Here is a 25779-nt window from a genome sequence, read left to right as displayed (position 1 = left end):
GCAGGACTCCATCCATACTTCAAATTCAGAGTCGAGAGTGAGGTCTGGAAAACACAGCAGATCAGGCAGCATCCGAGGAGCAGGAGAATCGACATTTCGGGCATAAGCCCTTCATAAGGAAATGATGCTTATGTCAGAAATCAGGCTTATGCCTGAAACATCGATTCTCCTGCTCCTCAGATGCTGCCTGACCTGCTGTGCTTTTCCAGCACCCCACTCGCATCCCTGACCTCCAGCATCTGCAGTCCTCACTTTCTCCTTGCTTCAAATTTACTTTGCTCTAACTAGTGTGGTGAAGCCTGGAGTATAAAGAAATAATAGCTAAGAGTCTGTCATCAGTGATCCTAGATCATATGGAGCAGCGATCTGAGGGAAGAAGATTGGGATTGCACACTTCCGTGAATAGTTATTACTTGTATCAGTCTACTTTTCAGTTCCCACCTTTCAAAAGGATTCAGAATCCATTTGGAATACCAAGACAAAATCTGTCATAAAGCAGTGTTATCTAGTTGCCGCCTTTTCAGCTGCCTGATATCAGACTAGCAATAAGTTACTGTTATACTGTACAAAATACAGCTCCAAGTAGTTTTTATTGAAGACACGTTTGTTATTTTATGAACAACGTAGTGGAAATTTTGTCCCTCTGCCACTATAATGTGCAGTTGTCAAGACACGATCACTCACTTCAAATGCCGATTTTGTCTTTGCTCCAACTATTGCAGCCAGGATCTGAATCTGATTTAATCATTCTGTTCTGTCGTGTGTTTGTAATGAGAATTGTTCTGAACAAAGCTTCAATTTGAACATGTCATGGTTGGACTGTGCAAGTTTAGACCGTGAAGCACCAGGGTCAGATTTCCATTGTGTTCTGTTTTTATTAAGAATTATATTGGGGACATCATATAACATCAGTACACTGATCCATTGCATTAGGCAGCACATCCTGCACTCATTAAACAAACAGAAGAAAGAGAGACCGATTCACCCAGTGTTACTGCACCGAACTATACTAATATGCCAACAAGAAAGTAGCTTTTTTTCTTTTGTTATATCGTTAGCTTAACAATTGTTAAAATTTATTCTGTCTGATTTGTCTTGATTGTGTAAATTTTAAATTTGTAAATTCCTGAATACTTCAACAGAGACTATCAAAATGGTGATTATTCAAATGGACACAAGCAGTTTTTCATTAGATATAAGATTAGGAATAAGATTAGATATTGGTGAAAGCACAAAGCAAGTGCTAGTGAATCAGTATCCTGACATGGGGACATAAAACAGGTTTCTGGTTCACTATTGTCCATATTTCACATTTTCCAGAAGACCTATTTCTCTCCCTCTATTGATAAACAAACAATCAATGCAGAATACTGTGCAACTTTTACTGAACTCTTGCTCGCAGAATTTCATCGCGTTCAGGTGAGCAGTTACACAAAGAGGTGGGTGAGACTCTGCTCACATTTGTCTGGCAGGTGGGTCTTGTTTGGATCAGAATTTAGATCCCAAATAACAAGGGCCCGTGCTCCAATCCAGACAAGTCATGTTGCTGTGAGAGCTGCACTTAGTAGCTAGACACCTCTGTTACAATTTTATACAAGAGAACAGAAAAACAATTAGTGATGGGATTAGTTTGAAATTAAAGAAAGTGTATGTCCCCTCACTGCTCCTGAAGCCCCCCCCACCATTCCTATACATCTTATCTGAGCTTAACGCACAGACGATAAGCACGTGGACTCAGGGTGATTCCGAATTTAGATTCAGTGTAGTTTGGTCTTGGTTCATTTTCTGGGAGATAGAATGTGAACTGTTGGAGCATGGAGGTGAAGAACAGGAAGAGTTCAGTCTTTGCCAGCTGCTCCCCCAGGCACACACGGCGACCTGCAGAGAGAGGAGCAAAGAACGGTCAAGTCAGCAGGTGAGAGAATGGAAGGTCACTGTGGGGTCACACTGATTAAACAACGAATGGCCACTGTCTTAAATACCTACTGTCCCACTGATAGCATCCCACCCCATCTTACACTCAGTGAATCAACTTTTTACAACAGCACATAAATATTGTCTTTTTATTCAGTAAATATCAAAACAACACTTTCAAAACTGGGTCACCCATAAGAGGATTTGAAGATTGACATTAATTTACATGGTAATTTATGGGATTTTCTACATCGTTGTTGAGGTAAACCCTATATTAAGATGTGGCTGGATAGCATTAGAAACCTGCAGCTGTGTATTTCAGTACGGTTAATGCTTCCTCGAATTGTACGTTACCTGCAGAGAATGGGATGAAGGCTTCTGGTCTCACAAAGCTCCCCTCTGAGTTGAGGAAGTGACCTGGATCAAACTGGTGTGGAGTCGACCAAACATTCTCATCAAACAAGGCGGAGGACAGATTTGGGATGATTGTTGTTCCCTACATCATTAAAATAGGGACACGAGTCAAGAATATGGTTGTAATCAGCCATCAGAGCAATAAGGGGGAGGCCAACCCTGTATCTGAAAAAAGATATCGACCTCCCTGGGCTAAGGAATATTTATTCCCTGTTGCAGACATTTGTGTCTCTTGTCATAGAACCGCTTTCAGACCATGCTCTGGGATCAAGTTCAGTACTGGCACAGTCTTCTGGACAGTGAAGTATGTGTTTCTCGTTTATCGGATGGAGAAATGCTACAATTTCAACCCCTTCCAATAGCTCTTACACAGCTCCCAATCAACAAGAGGCCTCTTTTCATCATCGCATCTATCTGTTTCCATGAAGTTAAAAATCTCACAACACCAGATTATAGTCCAACAGGTTTATTTGGAAGTACAAGCTGTGACACATCTACTAGGATAAAGGAAAAATAGCTGAGACCACCTGATGTTGGGATTTACTACATTAATGATATTGATTTTTACAGAATCCTAGCTTTTGAAGCAATAGGGAACAGTCCTACTAACACAGAACCTTCGTATTTTCTATTACTGAACCCAGGTACTGTACAATAATGAATGTTCATAATTAACTATAAGAATTGGGGAATTGTAGAATTTTGCTTCAGATTTCTGAGAACTACATACTTAAAATGAATACCAGACTATACCTTAGGGATTGTGTAACCCATGACCTCTGTATCTCTGTATGTTTGATGAGGAAGTGAATTTGGAACGATATTTCCCAAGCGTTGGGTTTCATGGATAACAGCATTAGTGTACGGCATTTCCTCACGGTCTTCCAAAATTGGCTTTCTCTCCTTCCCAATTACACTGTCAATCTCTCCCTGCACTTTAGCTACAGAAACAGAAGAAGAACAGATTTTAAATGCAAGTCCTAAGAAATAGTTATGATGTTTCGCAATGTCATAATGGCCCAAGAGATACCCCACTAATAGAGCACTTACTGAACTCTGGTGATTATTGTCATCAGAAAATGCAGTCCCAGTTTGTGGACAGTAAGGTCACACAAACATTAATTAAATATATACCAGATAGTTTGGCTTGGTGAATTAAAAAAAACAGAATATTCAAAACCCTATTTTACTGATCGTAGGATTACTGCAGTCAGTGTCAAAAGCATAAAATGATTAATTGTCCCATTACTTCTAAATCAATTAACATTGTCCTGTTAAACAAACACAGAATGCTGGAGAAACTTAGCAGGCTTAGCAGCATTTGTGGACAGAGAAATAGAGTTAATGTTTTGAATCCAATATTATACTTGTTCAGAACCCAATTTTTCTCTTCCCTGTCTCACTTAATACCAGTGTCTCCATCTCAGTTCCCACTGGAATCTCTGTCCTTCCTGCTCCCACATTCCGAAATGGTAACCGTGGCCCTGTCCGGTATTGGAAGCCTATTTGTACTTACACTGCACGTTAGGATACAGCACCATAAAGAGCAGACCCCAGCGCAGGGTGGTGGAGGTGGTCTCAGTACCCGCGGCAAAGAGATCAAAAAGTGTCCCTAACAAATTGGTTTCCAGGAAACTTGTTTGAGGTTCATGTTTCATCTGAAATACAAATACAAAATAAATCAGTGATTAAGGTGTGGAATTCTATACATAAGAGAGCACAGTGATAAACTATTTGATGCCATGATATCTATGTCAATTGATACAACTATTCAACTAGTTCTATTTCCCTTGTCTTTTCCTGTTGCTGTGGAATACATCTGTCCACTTTACATTTTCAAAGTTACTGTTAAATCTGCTTTCACCTTCCCCCCCCCCCCCCCCATCCAGGCATTGCCTTGACATGATTATGATTTAGCAGCAGAAAGAAGTATTTTTCCAATCGCTTTACATGTGTAACCTCTGGTCACTGATTCTTCTGCCACAGGGAACAGTATCTCCATTATTATTCTGTCCAAACATTTCATAATTTTGAGAATCTCCTGATAACCTTCTCTGCTGTCAGGAGAACAGATTCAGCTTTTCAGATCTCTCCACAAAACTGAAGTCAGGCATCCCTAGTACTAACCAGGTACACTCCTTCTACACCTTTCAAATGAGCTGACATGCTTCCTAAAGTGTGATGTTCAGAACTGATGTTTTCTACTTATCTAAAAGTTCTTACTTTCCTGTTCTGTTCTATCCATACCCCTGACATTTTTTTCCCTTTTCGATCAGATTTATTTTTGAAAATGATTATTGGATCTGTTGTGCCCATCGTTTCAGGCAGTGCACTTCAGAAAATGTGCTGTGTAATAAAATGTTCCTCCATCTTCTCCTGGCTTCCTCACAGTGGAAGTATACATATCCCATGATAACCCACTCTCCTACTAGTGGATACAGTCTTTCTCTCTGCGTGCCCTCAAATAGTAGTAGATTTTAAAAGAATCATATGGAGCTGAAAGATTCTGTTTAACTTAAGCAGGTATTTTCCATTGTAGCAAATGTTTGTACCTCACTGGAGTGTAGATATAGTCTGTCCTGCAGAGGAGATGAAGGGGCTCCCACGTATCAAATGCAGCACAGGTTTCTTCATCGTTTTGTCACCAAGATTAATCAACATAGGAGCTTAATCTGGTCAGAGTCAGTCAGGATCCTTTGCTCCGTGTTAACCCTCCGTGAAATATTCTACAAGTTGCCCCTTAAACTGATTGGTCAACAGCAGTTTTTGGTAGATGAGTGTCTCGACAACTGTTTGCCTTTGGACCACTTGGTTGTCTTGGAACCAGTGGAACTCCTTTTGACTTCTTGAAGAATTTGACACTCAAACATACTAGTTGAAAGGTGAGGAGTGTTGACTATGAACTACACAAACATTTTCAACTGCTGTTTGTGATGTAGTGTAATCTGTAGCATTCTTATTCCACCTACATGGTGAAGTCCCATCTCTGTTCTACTTCTTCAGTCTTGGCAATCAGTCTGATAGGATAGCGACTTAGCTTAAGTGCAGTATGATGGACATAAACAAATTATGTGAATCCTGAATTGTTGGGATCATCAACTTTCCCTTTAAATTCCTTGGTTATCTTTTCTAAAGAAGGTTCCCATAAAGTATTTGTGTGTGTGTAACCACCTCCTTGTTTGCAGCTCTGTAACTGTGTCCTACATCTGCACTTAGTGCCTGATTTTGATTCTGTGTTTTAAGACGTGTCCTGTTTTGTGTTCACTTAGTCCATCTCTGCCAAGAATGATTTTTTTTATTTCCTCTGTGAGCTAATTAATCTTTATAGTGTAGAACTGTTTTAAACTGTATTATCATGATATTACTTCGAATCCGGTGTTTCTTCAGCTTAGGGTCTTGCTTGTTCTGCTTCCTGTGAGCACCTTCACCATGCATTTCTCACTTAGGGCCTTCAGTTAGCAGTGGGACAAAGAGGCTGCCTATAGACCTTTCCCCATTCTGGACTTAATCAGGATGGAGGCAGGAACCCCATCTCCTTACCAATTGTGCTCTGTCTTTAAACTCGCCATGGATGAAGACGTAACATTCCACATGCAGACTCTCTTAGTGCTCAAGGGGTCCACTGTTCTATTGTGGCTATGCTGCTTATGTGAACAAGATGTCCAATATGCCCCACTCCCTCGCTCCTTCCTCAAACTCTCTTCCTTATACACATACCACCCTTTTTGAAAGTTAATCCAAGGTAACTTGTAAAAGCTAGCTCAAGAGCACTAATAGATAGTGGCTAAATGACCTCTTGTAGAGTGAATACCTGTCAAATGTCTCAGAATAAGACAGAAAATATCTTCAAAATACAGGCAGCAAGAGGCTGTACATCAAATGTAAAGAATCCTGCAATTAAAATGGCCCAGCTACTTTCTCTTTTCCCTGCTAAGAAGGGATTAAATAGCTCCACAGAATGTAAAGTTAGACCGTCCCCAAGACACCATCTGGAATAGGCCCAGTTTCCATCTCCTACCTTCTCCTGCTCTGTTAAGAAAGCATCGATGAAGTCCCTGGGCTCATTTGGATCCCATTGTTTTTTATGTTCCATGACTTTCTCCTGAACAAACTCAACAGCTTTATTTTGATTTTCAAATATCTTATTGTGTGGACCTGGGAAGTGACGAATAAAGGGGAACGTATTCAACAACTGCAAAACAAAACAGAGTTTGAAATGAAACATATATTCTTTCACAAAAAGAATTCCTTCTGATTTTGTTGGAAATAGTCCCAGAGAAATTCATCTCAATATATTTATAGAGTTAATGGTGACATTTTGCCATATTCTAAAGCCATTGATGTATCCAACAGGAGACTGATACCTTCTATATCTGCGTGGACTATTTCACTATTTCACTCCAAAGAAAATTGGCAATTGTAGAAAAAAGGGTCTTTTTGACAGAATATCTCCCATCTGAGTTAATCATTTGACTACTTTATCCCAAAGAAAATTAGAAGCATTTTCAAAAAAGTGTCTTGCAGTTTGTTGAGATTTCTTCAAGTTGAGATCAGTAATAATGGTTTCCCCCATGACTCTGTAGACTCCAGTTACAGCTGGTGGTGTATTCATGTCCAGTCACCCCATAATGCAGCTTGAGCGTGACAGATCAGGACAGGCTTATGCAGCTGAGTTCTCTTTGCACAGGTCACAGCCTTATGTCTTTGTTTGAAATGAATCCACTCTCCCACTCTACTTGACCCAGTAGGAAAATGGTGAGGTTACCTCCTCAGAGACCAAGTCTGCCCTCTGGAGCTTCAGTTCATGATACCACTGGGACAGCAGCCTACACCACCCACTGCTGAGCACAGATATATTGAGCTGCAACCATTGATCAGATCATCAAACACATCACAGTAATAGTAAAGTCCTGCATCAGTTGTGAGGACAGATGAAGATTATTGAATGGTCCTTAACTTTGCCATTGAATGAAACATACATCTGGAGCTTTCAGCTAAGAAGGTCAGCCACCAGGAACAGGAAGGCAACCAGAGGAGTAATGAGAATGTTGCTGAAGGGATGCAAGTTTGTGCTTCCTTGAAAGTGGCATTGCAGCGACACAGGATGGTGAAGAAGGTATTTGGCATGCTTGCCTTCATAGGTCAGAGCATTGAGTTCAGGAGTTAGGATGTCATGTGGCATTGGTGAGGCCACTTTTAGAATACTGCGTACAGTTCTATTGCCCTGCTACAGGAAGGATGCTGTTAAATTGAAAATAGTGCAGAAAACATTTGCAAGAATGTCACCGGGCCTGGAGGTTTAAGTTATAAGGAGAGGTTGTGGCTATTTTCCCTGGAGCATGGAAGTTTATAAAATCATGATAGGCATAGTTAAGGTGAATAGCCAAGGTAATTTTCTCAATGAAAGGGAGTCCAAAGCGAGAGGGCATAGGTAAGATGAGATGGGAAAGATTTAAAAGGGATTTGAGGGGCAACATTTTCACACACAGGTGGTGCATATATAGAATGAACTGCCAGAGTAAGTGGTAGAAGTGGGTAAAGTTACAACATTTAAGGACATTTGGACAGATACATGAATAGGAAATGTTTAGAGGGATATGGACCAAAAGCAGGCAAGTGGGACTAAGCCACTTTAGGATACCTAGTCAGCATGGATGAGTTTGCACTGATGAGTCTGTTTCCGTACTGTGTGACTCAGAGTGCCCTCAAATACGCTTTTTATTTTACATTATGTTTAGCTACTGTTCAACAAACAAAAGATGCCCAGAGGTGAAATTCTGATTACCATACGCTGGAGGCAACAACATGTGAAGGCAATACCTTCCCAGGAAAATCGAAATTATACTATTACATTTGAAGAATAGCTACTTCGTTGAGATAGTGTGAGACGATGAAGCCCTGTGAAAGGAGGAAGAAAAGCAAGGGAGGAGATGATTTGTAGAATAATTTTCAGAAACTTATGTGAAAACAGTCAGGAAAGTACTTAGAAAGTGTGTTCACATGATTCTGCAGAGTTGAGCAATTTGCTCAGCACCTAATTTAGAGTTTTTTCCAGACCGCTCAACACCTGAGTTCCAAGTGGAGAATAGAGTGGTGCTGGGAAAGCACAGCAGGTCAGGCAGCATCCGAGGAGCAGGAAAATTGACGTTTTGGGCAAAAGCCCTTCATCAGGAAAGCCCTTCCTGATGAAGGGCTTTTGCCCGAAACGTTGATTTTCCTGCTCCTCTGATGTTGCCTGACCTGCTGTGCTTTTCCAGCATTACTCTAATCTAGACTCTGATTTCCAGCATCTACAGTCCTCACTTCCGCCTACCTGAGTTCCAAGTTGTGCCAATATCTTATCAAACCTTTCTCATTTGAGACTAACACTGACGTGCAGCACACTGCAAACCCATGCTTACTGTTACATTAATTATCCAATGTTTGGCATTACCTGGCCCCAAAATCCACCTTCCAATTCAAAAATTTCATCAAATACGTTTAAAAATTCAAGGTATGTTTTATCTTGATATCCAAAACGTTCTCCAAAGACAATTGAACAGATAATATTGGAGGTTGCACAAGATAGATAAAAATGTGGATCAAAAGGACGTCCTGTATAAAAGATCAAAAAAACTGTTTTATTTTCAAGAAATGATTTTTGTAATAAAACACATTTTGACACTTTTAATTGAAGATTGGAATGAGGAGTTTAGTGTTGCCTGATGGCTAGATTTCCATTTCAGATAGAAACCCTTCCATTCTAATCTATTCAAATCTGACCACTGTTTCCAGTTTATGGTGCTCTCAAGCACTTATTCCAGTTATTATAGAATACCAGTCAACAATATAAATCAGATGCTGAGTGATGAAAACTGTTGTTAAAATCTCAGATGATTGTGTTTTATATTTTTAACTCAAGGCAAAATGGAGCAGTGAAGAAGGTCACATAACTGTTATAGGTTCTGCTGGCAGCAAGCCTGTACAACTTGTTTGCCATGGAGACCAAAGGCTCCAGTTGAGATTTGCTGAGAGCAAAGTGCAAAATGTTCATTGGCGGATGCAGCTGGGCTGACAATAGACAAACTTACTATCCCAGAGATTTTGGGCTAAAGTGGAGAGAGAAAGGGGGAGGTCTCAATGAAGCAAAGACTGCAATAGATGTGGTTAGCAGCAGGGATAATTCTGCAGGGTCCTTTTGTGATTTACAAGGTAGAATGAAGGAAGGAGAAAAATGTCTAATTAAAACAGTGCAACTCAAGGCAATGTAAGATTCCCTGGGGCGAAACTAGGAGAAGAATCATTGAAGTGGGTTTCACTGCTGGTAGTTAGTTTGGAAATTCTCAAAGAACTGAGGGAAGCATCTTTTGATGGGCACTCAGTATTATGACTCAATGTAATGGGAGATGAACGCCCATTGGATGCTTGGGGTAAGTACAGATGGTTTCCTATAAATATACAACCCTGTAAAAACATGCTATAAAACATATATAAGCAATGTGGAAGTTATCAGTCATGTTTAAGATATTAATTAAGGTTTCTGTGGATTAGAGTATTAGTAGCCCACTAGGTAATGCTAGTCAATATTACTTTTATTTTGTTTGTTGCAGTAAAAGTCTGAAAAATTGCAATCTGATTACGCAATTCTGTTAAATTGGTCACTAGAAATTCAAACCTACTGATTAAGCTATTGCTCCCTATGGGGATCAGAACAAACTGGGGACCCATCTGAGATTTAAATACAGAGGCAGAGAATGAGTACAACGATATTTGCCAGAATTTACATGAAAAAGATTCTAGAATTGTGTTTATTGAAAAGATAAACAGCTACCTATGTTCCGAGAAAAGTGACCCTGCTCATCAATGCCTTGAGCCAAATAATATATTTGAAAGTGGCAGCACAAAAATTAGAAATGGCTCCGAACTAATAACAAGACTGCTCTGTTGTCTGGGAATAATGACAGCACACTAACCAACAGCCACACTTTGCCAGCTATTTTCCGGGACAAAGGACCCATACTCCTTAACATGCAGGATGAATGTGATATATCAAATACCATGCAGCAACTGTGAGAACCATTACATAGGACAAATAGGCAGGAAACTAGCCACCAGAATACACGAGCATCAGCTCACATCAAAATGACACAACCAGTCCTCCTTGATGTCAATACAGGCTGACAATGAAGGACACCAATTCAACTGGGGCAGCATTACAATAATGGGACAGGCTAATCAAAGACAAGCTCGGGAATTCTTGGAGGCCTCGTATTCATCAGCTGGTTCCTAAACAAACACATTGAAATAGACCCCATCTTCAGACCACTACAGTACAAAAACCAGAAGTGGAACTACCCGCCACAACAAACAGAACTGTATAATTCCAGGCAGACCACAGTGACAGCACTTCATCTAGAGGCTGCACAGCACTGACGATATCACCCAGGAGGGTGACAAAAAATTTACAAGAAAATCAACCAGCTCAGCAAACCGACTTACAACTTCAACCACAACCTGAGTGACAGATCTTAACAAAATTCTTAAACAAAAATTAGATATATATTTAAAGGTAAAAACTAATAAGACAAATTGTTGTTCAATGCCTTAACGTTGAGGAAAAGTCCTTCTACAACACACAAGTTGAGTTATCCAGAATTCGGGTGCAAATGAAATAATTAAAATTGGACTGACAACGGCACAAACGTGAAGGAGAAAGAGAAATGAAGAAATTGAATCCAAGAAAGAAATGAAAAAAAACTTGAATTCCAAAGAGAGGGAAAAAGGAAAAGAAGGAGAAATGAGAAGTTATTGAATGCCAAAGATAAACTAAAAGGAAAACCTTGAATTGCAATGAGAGAGGGAAAGAAGCTAAGAAATTTGAACTGGAAAGAGAAAGATATGATTATATGAACACAGGGTAGCAGGCAAATTTAACGGTAGGTCAGGTTTAACTCCGTTTTGGTTTTGCAAGCAATGTTTGCTGATTGCCTAAATTCAACAAGGAGTTGAAATATGTTTTGTGTGTTTTGAGACATTTGCTAGCAAGTTACAATGGCTACAGGACATCTGGACAGTTTCAGTGTAAAATGTGTTCATTAGGAAAACATTAGAACTGTACTTGTCTCTTTTGCATATACAGTCTAGTGATTACATTATGGTGAAGAATGCTCCTCTCAATGCTTGGAAGTTATCATCAGAGACATAGAAACCAAAAGTTTAGAAATCCAAGGAAGAAACAGAATGAGATTTTTGTCTTGAGAGAATTAAATGATATTTGAAGAGTGGTATAGAGCTGTGAAGATTCAACACGTTTTGAAAGACACTAATGGAAAAGGTTTGAAATTGTGTTTCAATAGATAGAAGACCCTACCAAGAAACCCCATGCTGTTTTAAGGTAAGAGCAGCTGCTATTACGGTTGATTGCTATGAATTAATTGTCTTAAAAACACATCAGTGACAGCCAACCATTGTTTGCAAACCACAGGGAAACTGGAAAGAGAAATCTGATAATGAACAGAGCATGGTGAGCGAGATTTGAAAACATTACTTCAGAGTAGTAAAAAATTAAAGAGGGAAGGACAAAAATGATTCAAGGGGATCAATATATTATCTTTGTTATCAGAGATGACAACTAAAGGCAGATTATTGAAAATCAAAAACCAAGCTGCAGCAGACCAAAACTGCAGGAATTATCATATCAGTTGGGGGCACTTGTGACAAACCAACAGCTTTGAATATATTTACCATTGGAAAACACCAGAACACTAAGGAATGTGTAAATTTTGTGTTCAAAGGGAAGATTGCACATTTTTGCCAGTAAAACAGGTTGACAATTCTAGAATTTTTTTCATGTAAATGCTGGCAAATGTCATTGTACTCATTCTCTGCCTCTGTATTTAAATCTCAGATGGGCCCCCAGTTTGTTCTGATCCCCATAGCTTAAACAGTAGGTTTGAATTTCTAGTGACCAATTTAACAGAATTTCGTAATCAGATTGCAAGTTTTCAGACTTTTACTGCAACAAACAAAATAAAAGTAATATTGACTAGCATTACCTAGTGGCCACTAATACTCTAATCCACAGAAACCTTAATTAATATCTTAAACATGACTGATAACTTCCACATTGCGTATATATGTTTTACAGCATGTTTTTTACAGGGTTGTATATTTATAGGAAACCGTCTGTACTTACTCCAAGCATCCAATGGGCATTCATCTCCACATTACATTGAGTCATAATACTGAGTGCCCATCAAAAGATGCTTCCCTCAGTTCTTTGAGAATTTCCAAACTGACTACCAGTAGTGAAACCCACTTCAATGTGTTTATTGAAAAGATAAACAGCTACCTATGTTTCTAGAAAAGTGACCCTGTTCATCAATGCCTTGAACCATTTATAATTTCAGTAATATCCTTAGTTAACACATTCTTAAATAAAGCACCTTTTATAAGGGGTATCACTTCAGTCACCACCATAAGTGCATAGGCTAACCCACATCTTGAAGAACATTAATTTGTCAACTATTCAGGTGTTTGGCTTAGACTTTCTTTATAGACATAAATATTTAAACAACTGCATTGAGGAGTTAAAGCTTAGATACTGTGTTAAACTCTGTTGTTCGTCACAAAAACTAATCAAACCAAGTTCAGTTTTCTAACCTCGGCCATGAAAAACTGTAAACTCTATATAACACAAGAAAGAAGATTTGCTACAAGAATGGTGAAAAACATATCTAACAGCAACAAAACAATCTCTCATCTGGAAGAGAATTGAAATTCCAAGAACTTGTATAAACTGAGAGGTAAATCCTAATTGCCACATGAGATTGGGCGCAAAAGGTTATGTCACAATAATACTGTCATAAATGAAATGTGAAGAGTATTACCTGTACTGGATATAGTAAGTTAGTTGCTGGAGTGTTTATAGTGTTATATGTTCCATATGAACATACATATTAGGAGTAGGCTATTCTATCATGTCAGACAGTTCCATCATTCAGTAAGATCCTGGCTTGTCTGATTTGAGATCACAGCTTGACCTGGACATCTCTGACATCTTTGTTAGTTAAGAATTTATGCTATCTGTGAATCCTAGATCCCTTGAGGGTATAGGTTTTCTCGCGAAACAAAATGGAGAGTGATTGAAAATTACACTGGCCATAGCTTGAATGGAAATAATCCCATCTCAAGCAGTCCAAATCTGGTCAATAAAATGTCCATCAATTGCGAAGGAAGTAAAACCCTCACACGCTAACCCTCACCCAATTTCAGTTAAACGGTTGAGAAATTGGTGTACACGGTACACAGAGGAGGTAAATCATTAACAATTATCTGAAAACGATAAAGGGAATTTCCTTGGAATTTACTCGCCTTTTGCATTTTCAAATTCTTTGTTTAAAAATCCAGCCTCTTCCACAATTCGTGTCTCTAGAGATTTCTTCCCGAGCCCAAAGTTCCTCAGTGTCAAAAGTGAAAACTTTCTCTGCTCTTTCCACCAACGGCCGTATTTTGCAAAGACAATGCCTGTGGGGGTACAATATCAGAGGGATTTCTTCATATTATTTCCTATTTCACTTGTTAAGATGCATTTAAAAACAAGGAACTGATTAGGTTTATAAAATGTTTGTAGGAGTCAAATTACAAGCTTTACTTTGTAAGTCAAGTAAACATAGCACAGAATCTTCCAGGAGCCGGAGGGATTGGGCTCTGGTGAGACATGGACAGAATTTGGCAAGAAGTACAGTGAGCTTTATCTCACCATCAAGATTATCTCACTCCACCTTTCACACTTTTGTGGCGAGATTCTCACTGGGCAGTGATGAGTTACCAGTTAGTAGTCATTATTGAATGCCTTACCAAACTCTCAAAGCAAGGAAACCCGACCTGGAAGTCCGAGCCGGTTGATTTAGCTCACCACCTGCTCCATGTTGGACTCTGAGAAAAAACATCTTTGGGCACTGGCCACACCATCCCATAATACAGGCATTGGTATCCAGTGTGCCAGCCTGTGAGAAAACCGAGGACACTTCTCTGATGTACTTATAAGATGCTTCTATCCTTCAGTGCTGCATGTTAAGCTGCACTAGTAACTCTCATTGTAGGGCAACAGCAAGGACACTGTGCACTCAGGGCCATATATCCAGCTAATGGACTGACCCATGGAGACAGTAGTGCCGCAAGGTGAAAAGAAGGTGCGTTGATTGTTAAGAGATATGAGTAACGTCAATTAGGAACATAGACGTAGAGCCAAAAAAAGGTGACAATTCAGTTCAAATAATACCACCCCCCTACCCTGCCCCAGGTCCAATCCTGTTTCTGAAGCTTTCTATGCAGATACCTTCTCCTGCACGTTTAAAAAAATCTTCATATATTGCTAAGTTTGGTCGATCAGCAAAATCTTCTGATTTCTTCACCAGAGCCTGTTTGAGAGCTTCATAGCCATTTAGTATCACTGTGTTTGTCCATCCAAGCTGTATGCTCACCACACTGCCATATTCCTTCCACAGCTTAAAAATAAAGAACAGAATTAAGTGGAGGAAAAATTGAAGCCTGTTATTTTTGGTTTGATATTGTATCTGACTTATGTAATCGATGTTGATCAGAAATACTGCAATTTGAAATGATTTCATATTCAATCTCTTAGTATTATTCTGTGCTGTGGCCCAGCTAGTGCAGGGCTTCAGCTCCTGTGCCATTGTGTGTACGGTAAGAACACTGATTTGATTTCATTGGGTAATCACCAATGCCAACCAACATGTGAGTGGCAGTGTCTCAGTGGTTAGCACTGCTGCCTCGGGGCATCAGGGACTTGGGTTTGATTTCTACTCTCAGGCAACAGTGTGGAGTTTGCATATTGGTCTCCACTTAACAAAGCGGTGAGTTTCATTTTGTCCTCAGGTGCCTGTTTCACTGTTGCCTCTTTCTCTATTGGAACTTTCCCTCATTGGGCCCTCTTTTGGTGCAAGGCCAGGGTTCAAATCCCACCTGCTCCAGAAATGTGTAATAACATCTCTGAACTGGCTAATTAGAAAAATAATGCCGAATCATGAATCAGATAAAATGTCATTACCTCAACGATGTAGCTAATGGATAGTAAAATATCTGAAAGTTGGTAAGGTAACATGTCACATAAAATTTTAACATTGGAAGGACCCTCGAAGCACAGTAATAGTGTCCCTATCTTTGAACTAGGAGGCCTTGGTTCAAGTCGCACATGTTCCAGAAAACAGGCTAATGAGGAAATTATCTAAAATTATAGCATTATAATACACATAGGCAGAAGTCCCCTTGAGTCTGTTTTGCCATTCACTAAGAGGATCTGTTCCAGCAAGACATTACCATTTTGAAACTATGCTTGGCTATCCTACCAGAAGACAGGCTTAACCCATCTGATTACTGGAATGAGGATGTGAGAATTCTCACGGTCTGTCCCACACTGCTTGTGATACTTAAAATCCTCACTGTCTTGTATCCATCCTCTGTCCTTGGATTTTGAAAATCATGTAATTAGCTAAAACTGACTATGTAGCCCTGGTTACCTATTATTCAGCCTGCTGAGTGTGAGCATTGGGATTATACTGGGTTGCCTGAGAATGAAAAAAGTTGTGTGATGTTGGAAAGGTAAAGCAGATCAGGCAGTATCCGAGGAGGAGGAGAATTGACGTTTCGGGTAAGGGCTCTTGCCCGAAACATGGAATCTCCTGCTCCTTGGATGCTGCCTGACCTTTTGTGCTTTTCCAGCACCACGCTCTCGATTCTGATCTCTAGCATCTGCAGTCCTCACTTTCTTCTAGTTGAGAATGAATAAAGCATGGTCACTTTCCAATAGCATGAATAGCAGGGATAGTCTGGTATCACTGACTATCTGGATATTAAGGGAATCCAGGCCAGGAATTGATGGGGTCTGTGTCCTCATCACAGAGATTTGTGGCCAATCATCTAGTCAGATCACGGGGACCACAACACACCTAGTCATACTTGAGCTGATATCAAATGGGATGCTGGCTGATGGTTGGAACAGGGATAATAAGAGGTGGCTGGGCTGGGAGAGATGAATCACTCGGGCTTCAGGTGGCTCAGTGGTTAGCACTGCTGCCTCTCAGTGCCAGGCACTTAGGTTCATTTGTACCTTTGCACAACAGTGTGGAGTTCGCACATTCTCCCCATGCTTGTGTAAGTTTCCTCTGGGTGCTCCGGTTTCCTCCCACAGTCCAAAGGTGCACAGATTAGGTAGATCGGTCATGCCATTGGTGTCCAGGGATGTGCAGGTTAGGTGGGTAAGCCGGAAATGCAGTTACAGGGATAGAGTAGAGGGGTGGATCTGGTGGGATGCTCTTTGGTGGGTTGATGTGGACTCTGGGTGAATGACCTGCTTCCATACTATGCTGAGGAATCAATCGGGTGGGTTGATCAAGCGGAGGGTGAAAGAATGATCCAACAATGGCTCCCATCTGGTACTCATGCAGCAGACTGAGGCAGGAGCAATGACACTTGGGAATTTCATTCAAGACAAAGTTAAGTCTAGGCCTAGGATAGTGATAAGATGAAAGACACATTGCAGTTTCTGACCCTTGACTGCCTTCCAGAATGTACAGAAATGTCCTCCAATTTGCAGGTAGTACAGTACGATGGATTGAGGATTGGTTAATTGACAGGAAACAGACAGCATGGATAAACAAGGCATGTTCAAGTTGACAGGCTGTGATCGTGGAGTATCTCAAGATCAGCGCTGTGACCTCAGCTCTTTGCAATCTTTCTTAATCATTTAGATGAAAGTTTGTCTATGGTACAAAAGTGAGAAGACACAGAGAGGGCAAGGTCAGATAGACTGGTTAAGTGGGCAGATGAAGTATGATATATGGAGGTATGAGGGGATTCAATCTTGTAAAAGGTTTGGTGATGTTGAGAGAGTCATGAGTGTAAACTGCATGTTAATATGCAGGTACAGCAAGCAGCTAGTAGACAGCAGATGTGGAGAGAATTTTTCCATTTATGAATGAATCTAGAACTAGGGATCATTAATGAAAAACTAGGGCTCACCCATTTAAAACAGATGAGGCAAATTATTTTCTCGGAGGATTGAGTCTTTGGAACTGTCTTCCTGAAAAGCTGGACAAAGCAGAGCTCGTGAACATACTTAAAGCAGAAATAGATATATTCTTGTGAAGCAAGTGTTGATGGGGAGAGCAGGTGTTTGTGAATGTGGGGCCAGTCAAGCAGGTTGCTTTGTCCTGGATGGTGTCAAGCTTCTTGCATCCATCCAGTGGGGAGTATTCCATCACACCCCTGACTTAGGCCATGTCGATAGTGAACAGGCTTTGGGAGTCAGGGGATGAATTACTTGCAACAGAATTCCTAACCCCTGACCTGGTTTTGGAGGCACAGTATTTATATGGCAAGTCCACTTGAGTTTCTGGTCAATGGTAACTGCAAGGATGTTGATAGTTGGGAATTCAGCAATGGTGATAACACTGAATGTGAAAGACCAACTGGTTAGATCCTCTGTTGTTGGAGATGAGCCTTGCCTGGCATTTATGTGACATGAATATTATTTGTCACTTGCTAGCTCAAAACCTCGATATGGTCCAGGTCTTGCTGCATTAGGACATGGACTACTTCAGTATCTAAGCAGTCATGGATGGTGCTGAACATCATGCAATCATCAGCAAACGTCCCAACTTCTGGTCAAATGATGGAGAGGCGATCATTGACTTCCAACAACAATAACCATCTTCCTAGTATCCTGTCACCAACTCACCATTTGTTTACCAATGGTTAGTTCTTGACTAGTTCTGTCTCACTCAGAGTCAAGTACATGAGTGTATCTCTGATCCCCACCCTTTTTCTGTCAGCCAGGGTCTCTGATTGGACCTGATTAACTGCCCCAGTCAGGAAACTCCTATTGTGAGGTCCAGCTGGCTGACCTCCTTAAAATCACAATAGACACCTTCTGTCACCACTGGTGATTGAGAGTAGACTGATAATTGGCTGGGTTAGATTTGTCCTTTTTGTGTACAGGACATTTCTGGGCAATTTTCCACATTGTTGGGTAGATGCCAGTAATGTGCACTCTGTCATCTTTGCAATTTTGTTCCAGGGTCCTACCATCCTGACAGGTCAAAGGATGCGTTGTGGTTCTGGTTGTGACCCCAAACACAGGACTCCTGACCTGGATCATTCCATTATGGAGATAGGCACCGCCTATTCCTCCACAATATTCATGGTGTTGGCCCAGTTTTTAAAGTATCCTGCTTTATGGCATCTCAAAGATGACAGATTTTGAGTTTCATTTTGTGAAGGTCTGTGTCATCATAAATAGCTCAACATACCAAAAGAATTTCTCCTGCTCCAATATCTCCTGCTCATACTTTGCTGAGACAGCTCATAAACCAACCGTAAATGCAAAGTGCTATAATAACCTTGTCATAGTAATAAAATGGTTTTATTGCTCTTCCAAGGCTGTATTTAAAGATTGACAACAGAGAGTGTGTACAAAATGCAATGCTGACACACCAGTGCAGAACTGAAGGAGGTACAGTCAGAGGTGCCTTCGATGGACGACTCCTCTCTGCCCTCTCTGGAGGGAACCTTTTCATTTGCCTATTTGAGGAAAAACAGGGGTGTTATGCTCAGTGCCTTGCCAAATAGTTTTTGCACAATCACCATCATGAGAACAGATTATCTGATTATTAGCACTTTTGGCTGCCAAGTGTTCTCCATTCTGCCCGTCATTCCACTTCACAATGCAGTAAAGTCGTTTGTGACATTCTGAAGTCATGAAAGGCACTTTATAAACAGCAATCTTTCTTTCTGTTTGCTCTTTTAATATCCTTTTTATTCTAATTCTCTCTGCATTTTGTTATATTTTCATTTATTTGCAACTTTATTCTGGACCTGGCATTTCCTGAATAAAATAAATTTATATCATTATGAGCAGGTTGAGCCAATTCCCATTGGAATTTTGAAACATGATAAGGTGAATATTCACAGGGTGGTTCCCTTGGTGGGAGAGCCTATAATTGAGGGACAAAGCTTCAAAATAAGAATCCCATTTAAGACTGAGATGAGGAGAAACTTCTCTTGGAAATTGTTAGTTTGTGGAATTGTTTTCATCAGAGAGCAGTGTTCAATGAATACGAACAAGGCTGAGTTGGATAAATTCTCCTCCTGGATAAATTCCTGAGCAACAGGGGAGTTAAGTGTTGTGGGCAACAGGCAGGAAACTGGAGATATGGCCACAATCCGATCTTATTGATTAGCCAAACAGACATTAGCATTTAAATTAGAAAACTCCTACTACTTGTGCATGAATCAAAATTGTTAATGTTTAACTTGGATTATAAATAAATAATTCAGCAAGAGCATAATCTCATGCATAGTTGATAATCTTTGATCATACTGATTAGACTACAATGAAAATTATACTGAGATAGACAGTCTTTAAACTACTAATTGACATATCTATCAGCAATTCTGTCAATGATACACGTATTGTTAGATAAGAGAATAGATTTTAATCTTTACCGCTTTTGACAATAACACCAATTATTGGCAATAACTGGATCTAAAACAGAGAGGAAAGTCTTGCTGAGGAGAATCCTCAGTTTCCACACTGTAAGTAATCTAATCTAATCTAATCTAATCTAATCACATGGTCAAAGACAGAACCAGCTTGATCTTGCTTTCTTATCATGGGATTTGAGTATTGCAAGGCATTCCATTTTGGGCCAAGGCCATATGAAATCTGAAGCTGAGTGCCCCTGGTGGAACACAAATGGAGCATCATTGAGTGGTTGTGGCTGATTAAGTATCACTTTCAAAGACATTTTCAACCACTTTGCTGATGATGGAAAATAAACTGATGAAGAGGTCAGTGGTTGGATTAGATCTGTCCTACGTTTTGTGGATGAGACCTACTTGGATAATTTTCCACATTGTTGGAAAGATGCCAGTGTTTCAACTGTACCAGAACAGCTTGGCCAGGGACCCAACAAGTTTTAGAGCACAAGTTTTTGGAAATAAGATTAAAGTTGTGATGTTGTCAGGGCCCATAGCCTTTGCAATATCCAGTGAACTCTGCCTTTTCTTAATATCATGTGAAGTGAATAGCATTGGCTGAAGACTGGCCTCTGTGATGATGGGTACCTCAGGAGGAAGCCAAGATGGATGGATCGTACAGTTTGTCAAATACTTCAACCTTTCTCGAATGGGTTGTGATTAAAGTTGGAGATGTTCTTGGAACTTCCTCCTCCTATTAGTTTATTTTTAATTGTCCAGCACCATTCATCTGGATATAACAGGAATGCAAAGCTTTGATTTGATCATTTGGTTATGGAATTGCTCAGTCTTATCTGCAGCATGCTGGTCCACCTCTTTGGAACATTTTCAGTCCCAAGTGTATCATCAGGCAAACAAGTAGGGGGCAAAATACTGAAGGAGAAACACATCTGTGTTTTGCTAATTTTTTTTCAAATGTAAATTTAACAAAATAATGATTTTTATGGTTAGTGATCTCCCCTGGAAATGAATTTGTCATTATATTGAAATGGGTGACTTAGATATTCTGGATAATGGCCTGACTGGAGGCGATACTTAACTGAAATATTAAAATAAGGATCCTTTCCTTTTCCCAAATTGAACCTTAGCTTTTTGTTGATTGTTAAGCCCACCTGCTTGGCTTCAATGGCCTGGAACAAGACTGCAAATCTTTATTGAAAGTGTCTTTCAGATTTTACTAAGCCTTTGGATAGATTTTCAGATGCCAGGGGGCTTTCAGGATACTTTTTGCTGTCTTGACTGCCGTATCCAAATTAAATGCCCACATACACTGACTTGTTAAAGTGTCCATGGTGTTATGAGGCTGTTCCACATGAATCCCAGTTATCTGCGGAACAAGTGTGGAGTGATGTGACTGAACTTCCTATCAACATCCTCCTTCATTTTTTTTGAAAGGCAGAGAAGAGTGAGGAATCAGTGGGCAGTAGAGTGTGCTTCCACTGAAACTTTATCAGATGCCCCATCATTACGGTGCCTGCAGTGTTCATGTAAAATACTCCACGCAGGTTGGACCCTGCAATATTTTCCCAGATGACCACTCTTGGCATCTTGTGGTCCATGCCACATTTACCAGTGTGTGGTACTAGGTAAGGGACTTTTGAGATAGGCCACTTCTACCAAACCTCCTTCACCTTTGCTTTATCTTGAGCCTATCTAGTGATTAGTGGTAGAGGAGATATCATTGTACAATATCTACAGAAGAAGTTTATTGCATGGTAGCAATAAGACTACTATATTTGGTCTGATATAATTACCAGGACCTTAGGGAACTGCTACTGATACACCAGCTTCTTCCAAAAGCTTGAGTAGAATTTCTTGTCTCCACCCATAGACTGTGTGACATCAATAAAATGAGTAAAGGCAATGTAACATGGACATTAACCCCTTCAGAACCATTCCCCTTCAGAACCATTCCCTTATTGTCAGAGTGTGGAGGAGTCTGTTCATAGTGAATAGGTTCAATGGCACACAGTCAAATCGACTGAAAGTAAGTTGCACATCAACTTCTGATGATTTTTCCTTTTGATCATTTTTCGTGCCTTTTCAGGTCTCTCCTTACCTGGTCACATTGTTTCCAGCAGCGTACCTCATGAAATCTACCTGCTAAAGGGCACAACAACAATTTGCAACAACAACTTGTAATCATGATGTCATGAAATGGCCTGAGGTGTTTCAGATGAGACTAACATTTAGCCATGTAAACCACAAGAAATTATAGAGTCGTTAACACAGTCCAGTCCATCATGCAAATCAGCCTTCCATCCATTGATTCTGTCTATACTTCCCGCTGCCTTGGGAAAGCAGCCAATAAAGTCAAAGACCCCTCCCACCCTGGTTACACATTTTTCCACCTCTTTTTATCAGACAGAAGTTACGAAAGTGTGAAAACACATACCTAACAGGTTCAAAAACAGCTTCTTCCCCACTGCTGTTAGACTTTTGAACAGACCTCTCAAATATTAAAGTTGATCCCTCTCTCTGCACCTTCTCATGTAGTAAATAAAGGGTGACTAGGTGATGGGACCCAGCCTCTGTGCAGTTACTTCACATATAAATTTGAAGAATGTTTCTGCTTATTGCAGGGTTAGAATATAAGAATAGAGGTGTTTTACAGTCGTACAAAGAATTGGTGAGTCCACTCAGAAATACTTTGTGTGTGCAGTTTTGGTTTCCTTATTTAAAATGGATATAAGTACATTAGAAGCAGTTCAGAAAAAGCTCACACACCTGATTCCTAGGGAGAAACTATTATCTTCTGAGGAAGGGTTGAAGTGCATGGGCATGTATCCATTGGAGTTCAGAAGAATGTGATGATCTTTTGAAACATAATTTCCTGAGGGGACTTAGATAGAGGCAGAGTTAGATAGATTCTCGACTAAACATAGAATCAAACCTTATTAGTGTAGGAAGGAATGTGAAAGTGAGACCATAATAAAAACTGCCATGATCTTATTAAATGGCAGAGCCGATTCTAGGGAACAAATGACCTACTCTTCTTCATAGCTTGTATGATCAGACAACACAAAGATTATGACTGGCCCTATTAAAGAGAGAGTAGGTTTAGAGAGGCAACACGCTTCATAAACAGGATACAATAAAACATACAATGGAAAAGAGAAACAAGCAAGGTGGAAGCAGAGTAACTCAGAAAAGCAATTGGAGAAACAAAGAGAGGGCAAGGAATTGATGTATGGCCTCAGTACAGAGAATACGTTATTCAGGTTTTCACACAGTCAGGATCTGGAACAATACAACTCTGAACTTAAAAATTAGACTACATTTCATTAAGAAAAACAAGATCTAAAAAAAATTAATCAATAAAAAGATAATCAAGTAAACAGAAATTGCAGTAAAAGAGGACCATATGGAAAGAAAGTTAGCCAGAATTAATGGAACAGAAAAAGAGGAAGATGAAAAAAAGCTAACTAACAAGGAAAAAGAAATTGAGAAGGTTAAGTTTGATCCACAGAATGCAAGCCTCAGCTTTAGCCTGCCCCATTCATACCCTGCTATCTGACCATTTTGTACTTTAAGGAGAAAGTGAGGACTGCAGATGCTGGAGATCAGAGCTGTAAATGTGTTGCTGGAAAAGCGCAGCAGGTCAGGCAGCATCCAAGGAACAGGAGAATTGACGTTTCGGGCATAAGCCCTTCTTCAGGAATGTACTTTACTTCATTTTGTACTTTACCTTGGCAAACGATAAGTGGGGGTTGTTCAAGTCCACCTGAAGACTGTTCCCAAAGAAAGGAAAACCCCGGGGCCCAGGAGGGTAATTCTGACACTTGCGTCTCTTCATGTAGTCAAAGACCAGGGCAAGCACCATGAAGAACGTGGCCAGTACAGTGAATCTGTCACAAATCATAGAGAGAAACCCAGGGAACGCTGAGAGCTCCATGTTTCCCAGAGAGACCAACTCTTGTCCAGCAGCCAGAGAACAAATTCCACCCGGTTTGTCAGCTGCCAATGAGTGAGGCTGCTGCAGAGTTTTAGTGGGAGTGGCCATCCAGTCTTATTTAATACACCACACTCTATTACAGCATCAGGTGACTTTAGTTTCTATGTTCAGGGACCTATTAAAAGCTACACGCAATCAAACATTCACTATAAGTCAATCACTGTCCTGTTGTTTAACTTCAAACCTTTTATCAGGGTTTGATTAACAAGGTTTTCAATGTCACAGAATTCTTTGTTGGGGATTTTGCAAAATCTACTTCCACACCCTAACTTGGTTCAGATTAAACTCTATATAGGACTAGGTAATTTGGAAGACTTTACTAATTTTTATGATATTCCTTTATTTGCTTTTGCAACATACAGTCATACTGTAAGGTAATATGGCCAACTGAGTCTATGCCAACCTACACTAATCCAATGTTTTGGCACTTGGCCCATAGCCTTGAATGTTATGACACTTCAAGTGCTTATCCAAGTACATTTTAAAGGTTGTGCTATTTCCTGCCTCAACTACTCTCCCAGTCTGTGCACTCCAGACCCCCACCACCCTCTGGGTAACAACATTTTCCTCAAATACCCTTTAAGCCTCTTGCCCTTCACCTTAAAACTTTGCCTCTTGATATTGATCCTTCAATCAAGGGGAACATCTGTTTTTTATCTACCCTGCCAATGCTCCTCCTTATGTACATCTATCAAGTCCCCTCTCAGCGTTCTGTGCTCTAAAGAAAGACAACCCGAGCCTATCCAGTCTCTGCTCATTGCTGAAATGCACCATCCCAGGAATTATCCTGGTGAATCTCCTCTGCAACCTCTCCAATATAATCACAACCTCCCTATATGTGGTGACCAGAACTGCACGCAGTACTCCAGCTGTGGCCTCACCAAAGTTCTGCATAGCTTCAACACAACCTCCTTGCACTTTTAATCTATACAGCAACTGATAAAGGCAAGTGTACCACATTAACTTGCCTATTAATCTGCCATACACCTTCAGGGATCTGTGGACAAGCATCCCATGATCCCTGTAGTTCTCTGAACTTCCTTGTGTCCTGCCATTCATTGAGTATTTCCTTGTCGTGTTTTTTAACTTCCAAACAGTTCCTCCCAGGAAAAGGAAATAGTTCTGAAAGATTAGAAAATGAGTTATCTTAGTGTAAGGATTTTAGTTTGAAAGTTTCAGATCAGGAGTGTTTGTTTAGAACACTGAAGGGCTTATTCAACACCAAGAAAGTCTAAGCTCAGTCATGTGAATACTTAAGGAAGAAGCTATCAAACTCTTGAGGAATTGAAAGCAACAGTTAAGTTAAAGTGGAGGTATTTCGAAAAGGAAATTCTGTCTGGCGTTTGAGTAAAGGAATGCTGTTGGAATAGGTGGGATTGCATTTTAAGAGTGTGTTTCAAAATCTTTGAAATTGTGGGAATATGTAAATAATTTGATATTCTATTTTGTCTTCTTTTGAGTAATAAACTTCTGTTTCATTTTTAAAAATAACTGCAGCATTGTGTGTTTGAGTTTCAGTGAAAGACCACCTTATTAAATAAAACTAAAACAACATATGATCTATTACAGCAGATTTCAGACTAGGTGTCTGACTTGTCCAGTAACAACAGCCGGGATCCCACCAGATGTAACGATAAAATCAGAGACTGAAATGTGCAAACATAGAATTAGGAGCAGACGTGACCATTCAGCTTCTCCAGCCTGCTCCACCATTCAGTAAAATCTTGGCTGCTTTGTTTGTGTTTCAAATTCCACATTTCCACCTATCCAACCCTAATTCCCCTTCCTAATAAGCATCTGCCTTGAAAATATTGAATGATCCTGCTTCCATTGCTCTCTGAGGCAGAGAGTTGTGGAGTCACTCAAAGAGAGAACATTTCTCCTCATCCCTGTCCTGAAAGGGCGACATTAATTTATTAAAAAATACCCTTAGTCCTGGACTTACCCACAAGAGGGAA

At 40.1% G+C, this 25779-nt stretch overlaps 1 protein-coding gene and 1 pseudogene across 2 annotated transcripts in view; one reads left to right on the top strand and one right to left on the bottom strand.

The window, feature by feature from the left end:
* LOC122564145 (microtubule-associated protein RP/EB family member 1 pseudogene) overlaps positions 1 to 25779 on the top strand; it is a 70455-nt pseudogene that overhangs the window by 15875 nt on the left and 28801 nt on the right. The window lies entirely within an intron of this gene.
* LOC122564142 (cytochrome P450 2J6-like) lies at positions 851 to 23793 on the bottom strand. The gene is made up of 9 exons (XM_043718768.2): positions 23555 to 23793; positions 14648 to 14816; positions 13681 to 13833; positions 8762 to 8922; positions 6347 to 6520; positions 3845 to 3986; positions 3082 to 3269; positions 2269 to 2410; positions 851 to 1878 (listed from the first exon to the last, which is right to left on the bottom strand). Exons 1-9 carry the CDS (start codon positions 23759 to 23761, stop codon positions 1697 to 1699), a joined length of 1518 nt encoding a protein of 505 aa, XP_043574703.2. The 5' UTR covers positions 23762 to 23793; the 3' UTR covers positions 851 to 1696.

The sequence above is a fragment of the Chiloscyllium plagiosum genome, unplaced genomic scaffold, assembly GCF_037043375.1.
Source record: "Chiloscyllium plagiosum isolate Xiang-an unplaced genomic scaffold, Cpla_swu_hap1 HiC_scaffold_31, whole genome shotgun sequence".
NCBI lineage: Eukaryota > Metazoa > Chordata > Chondrichthyes > Orectolobiformes > Hemiscylliidae > Chiloscyllium > Chiloscyllium plagiosum.
This window is presented reverse-complemented; position numbering and strand designations above follow the sequence as displayed.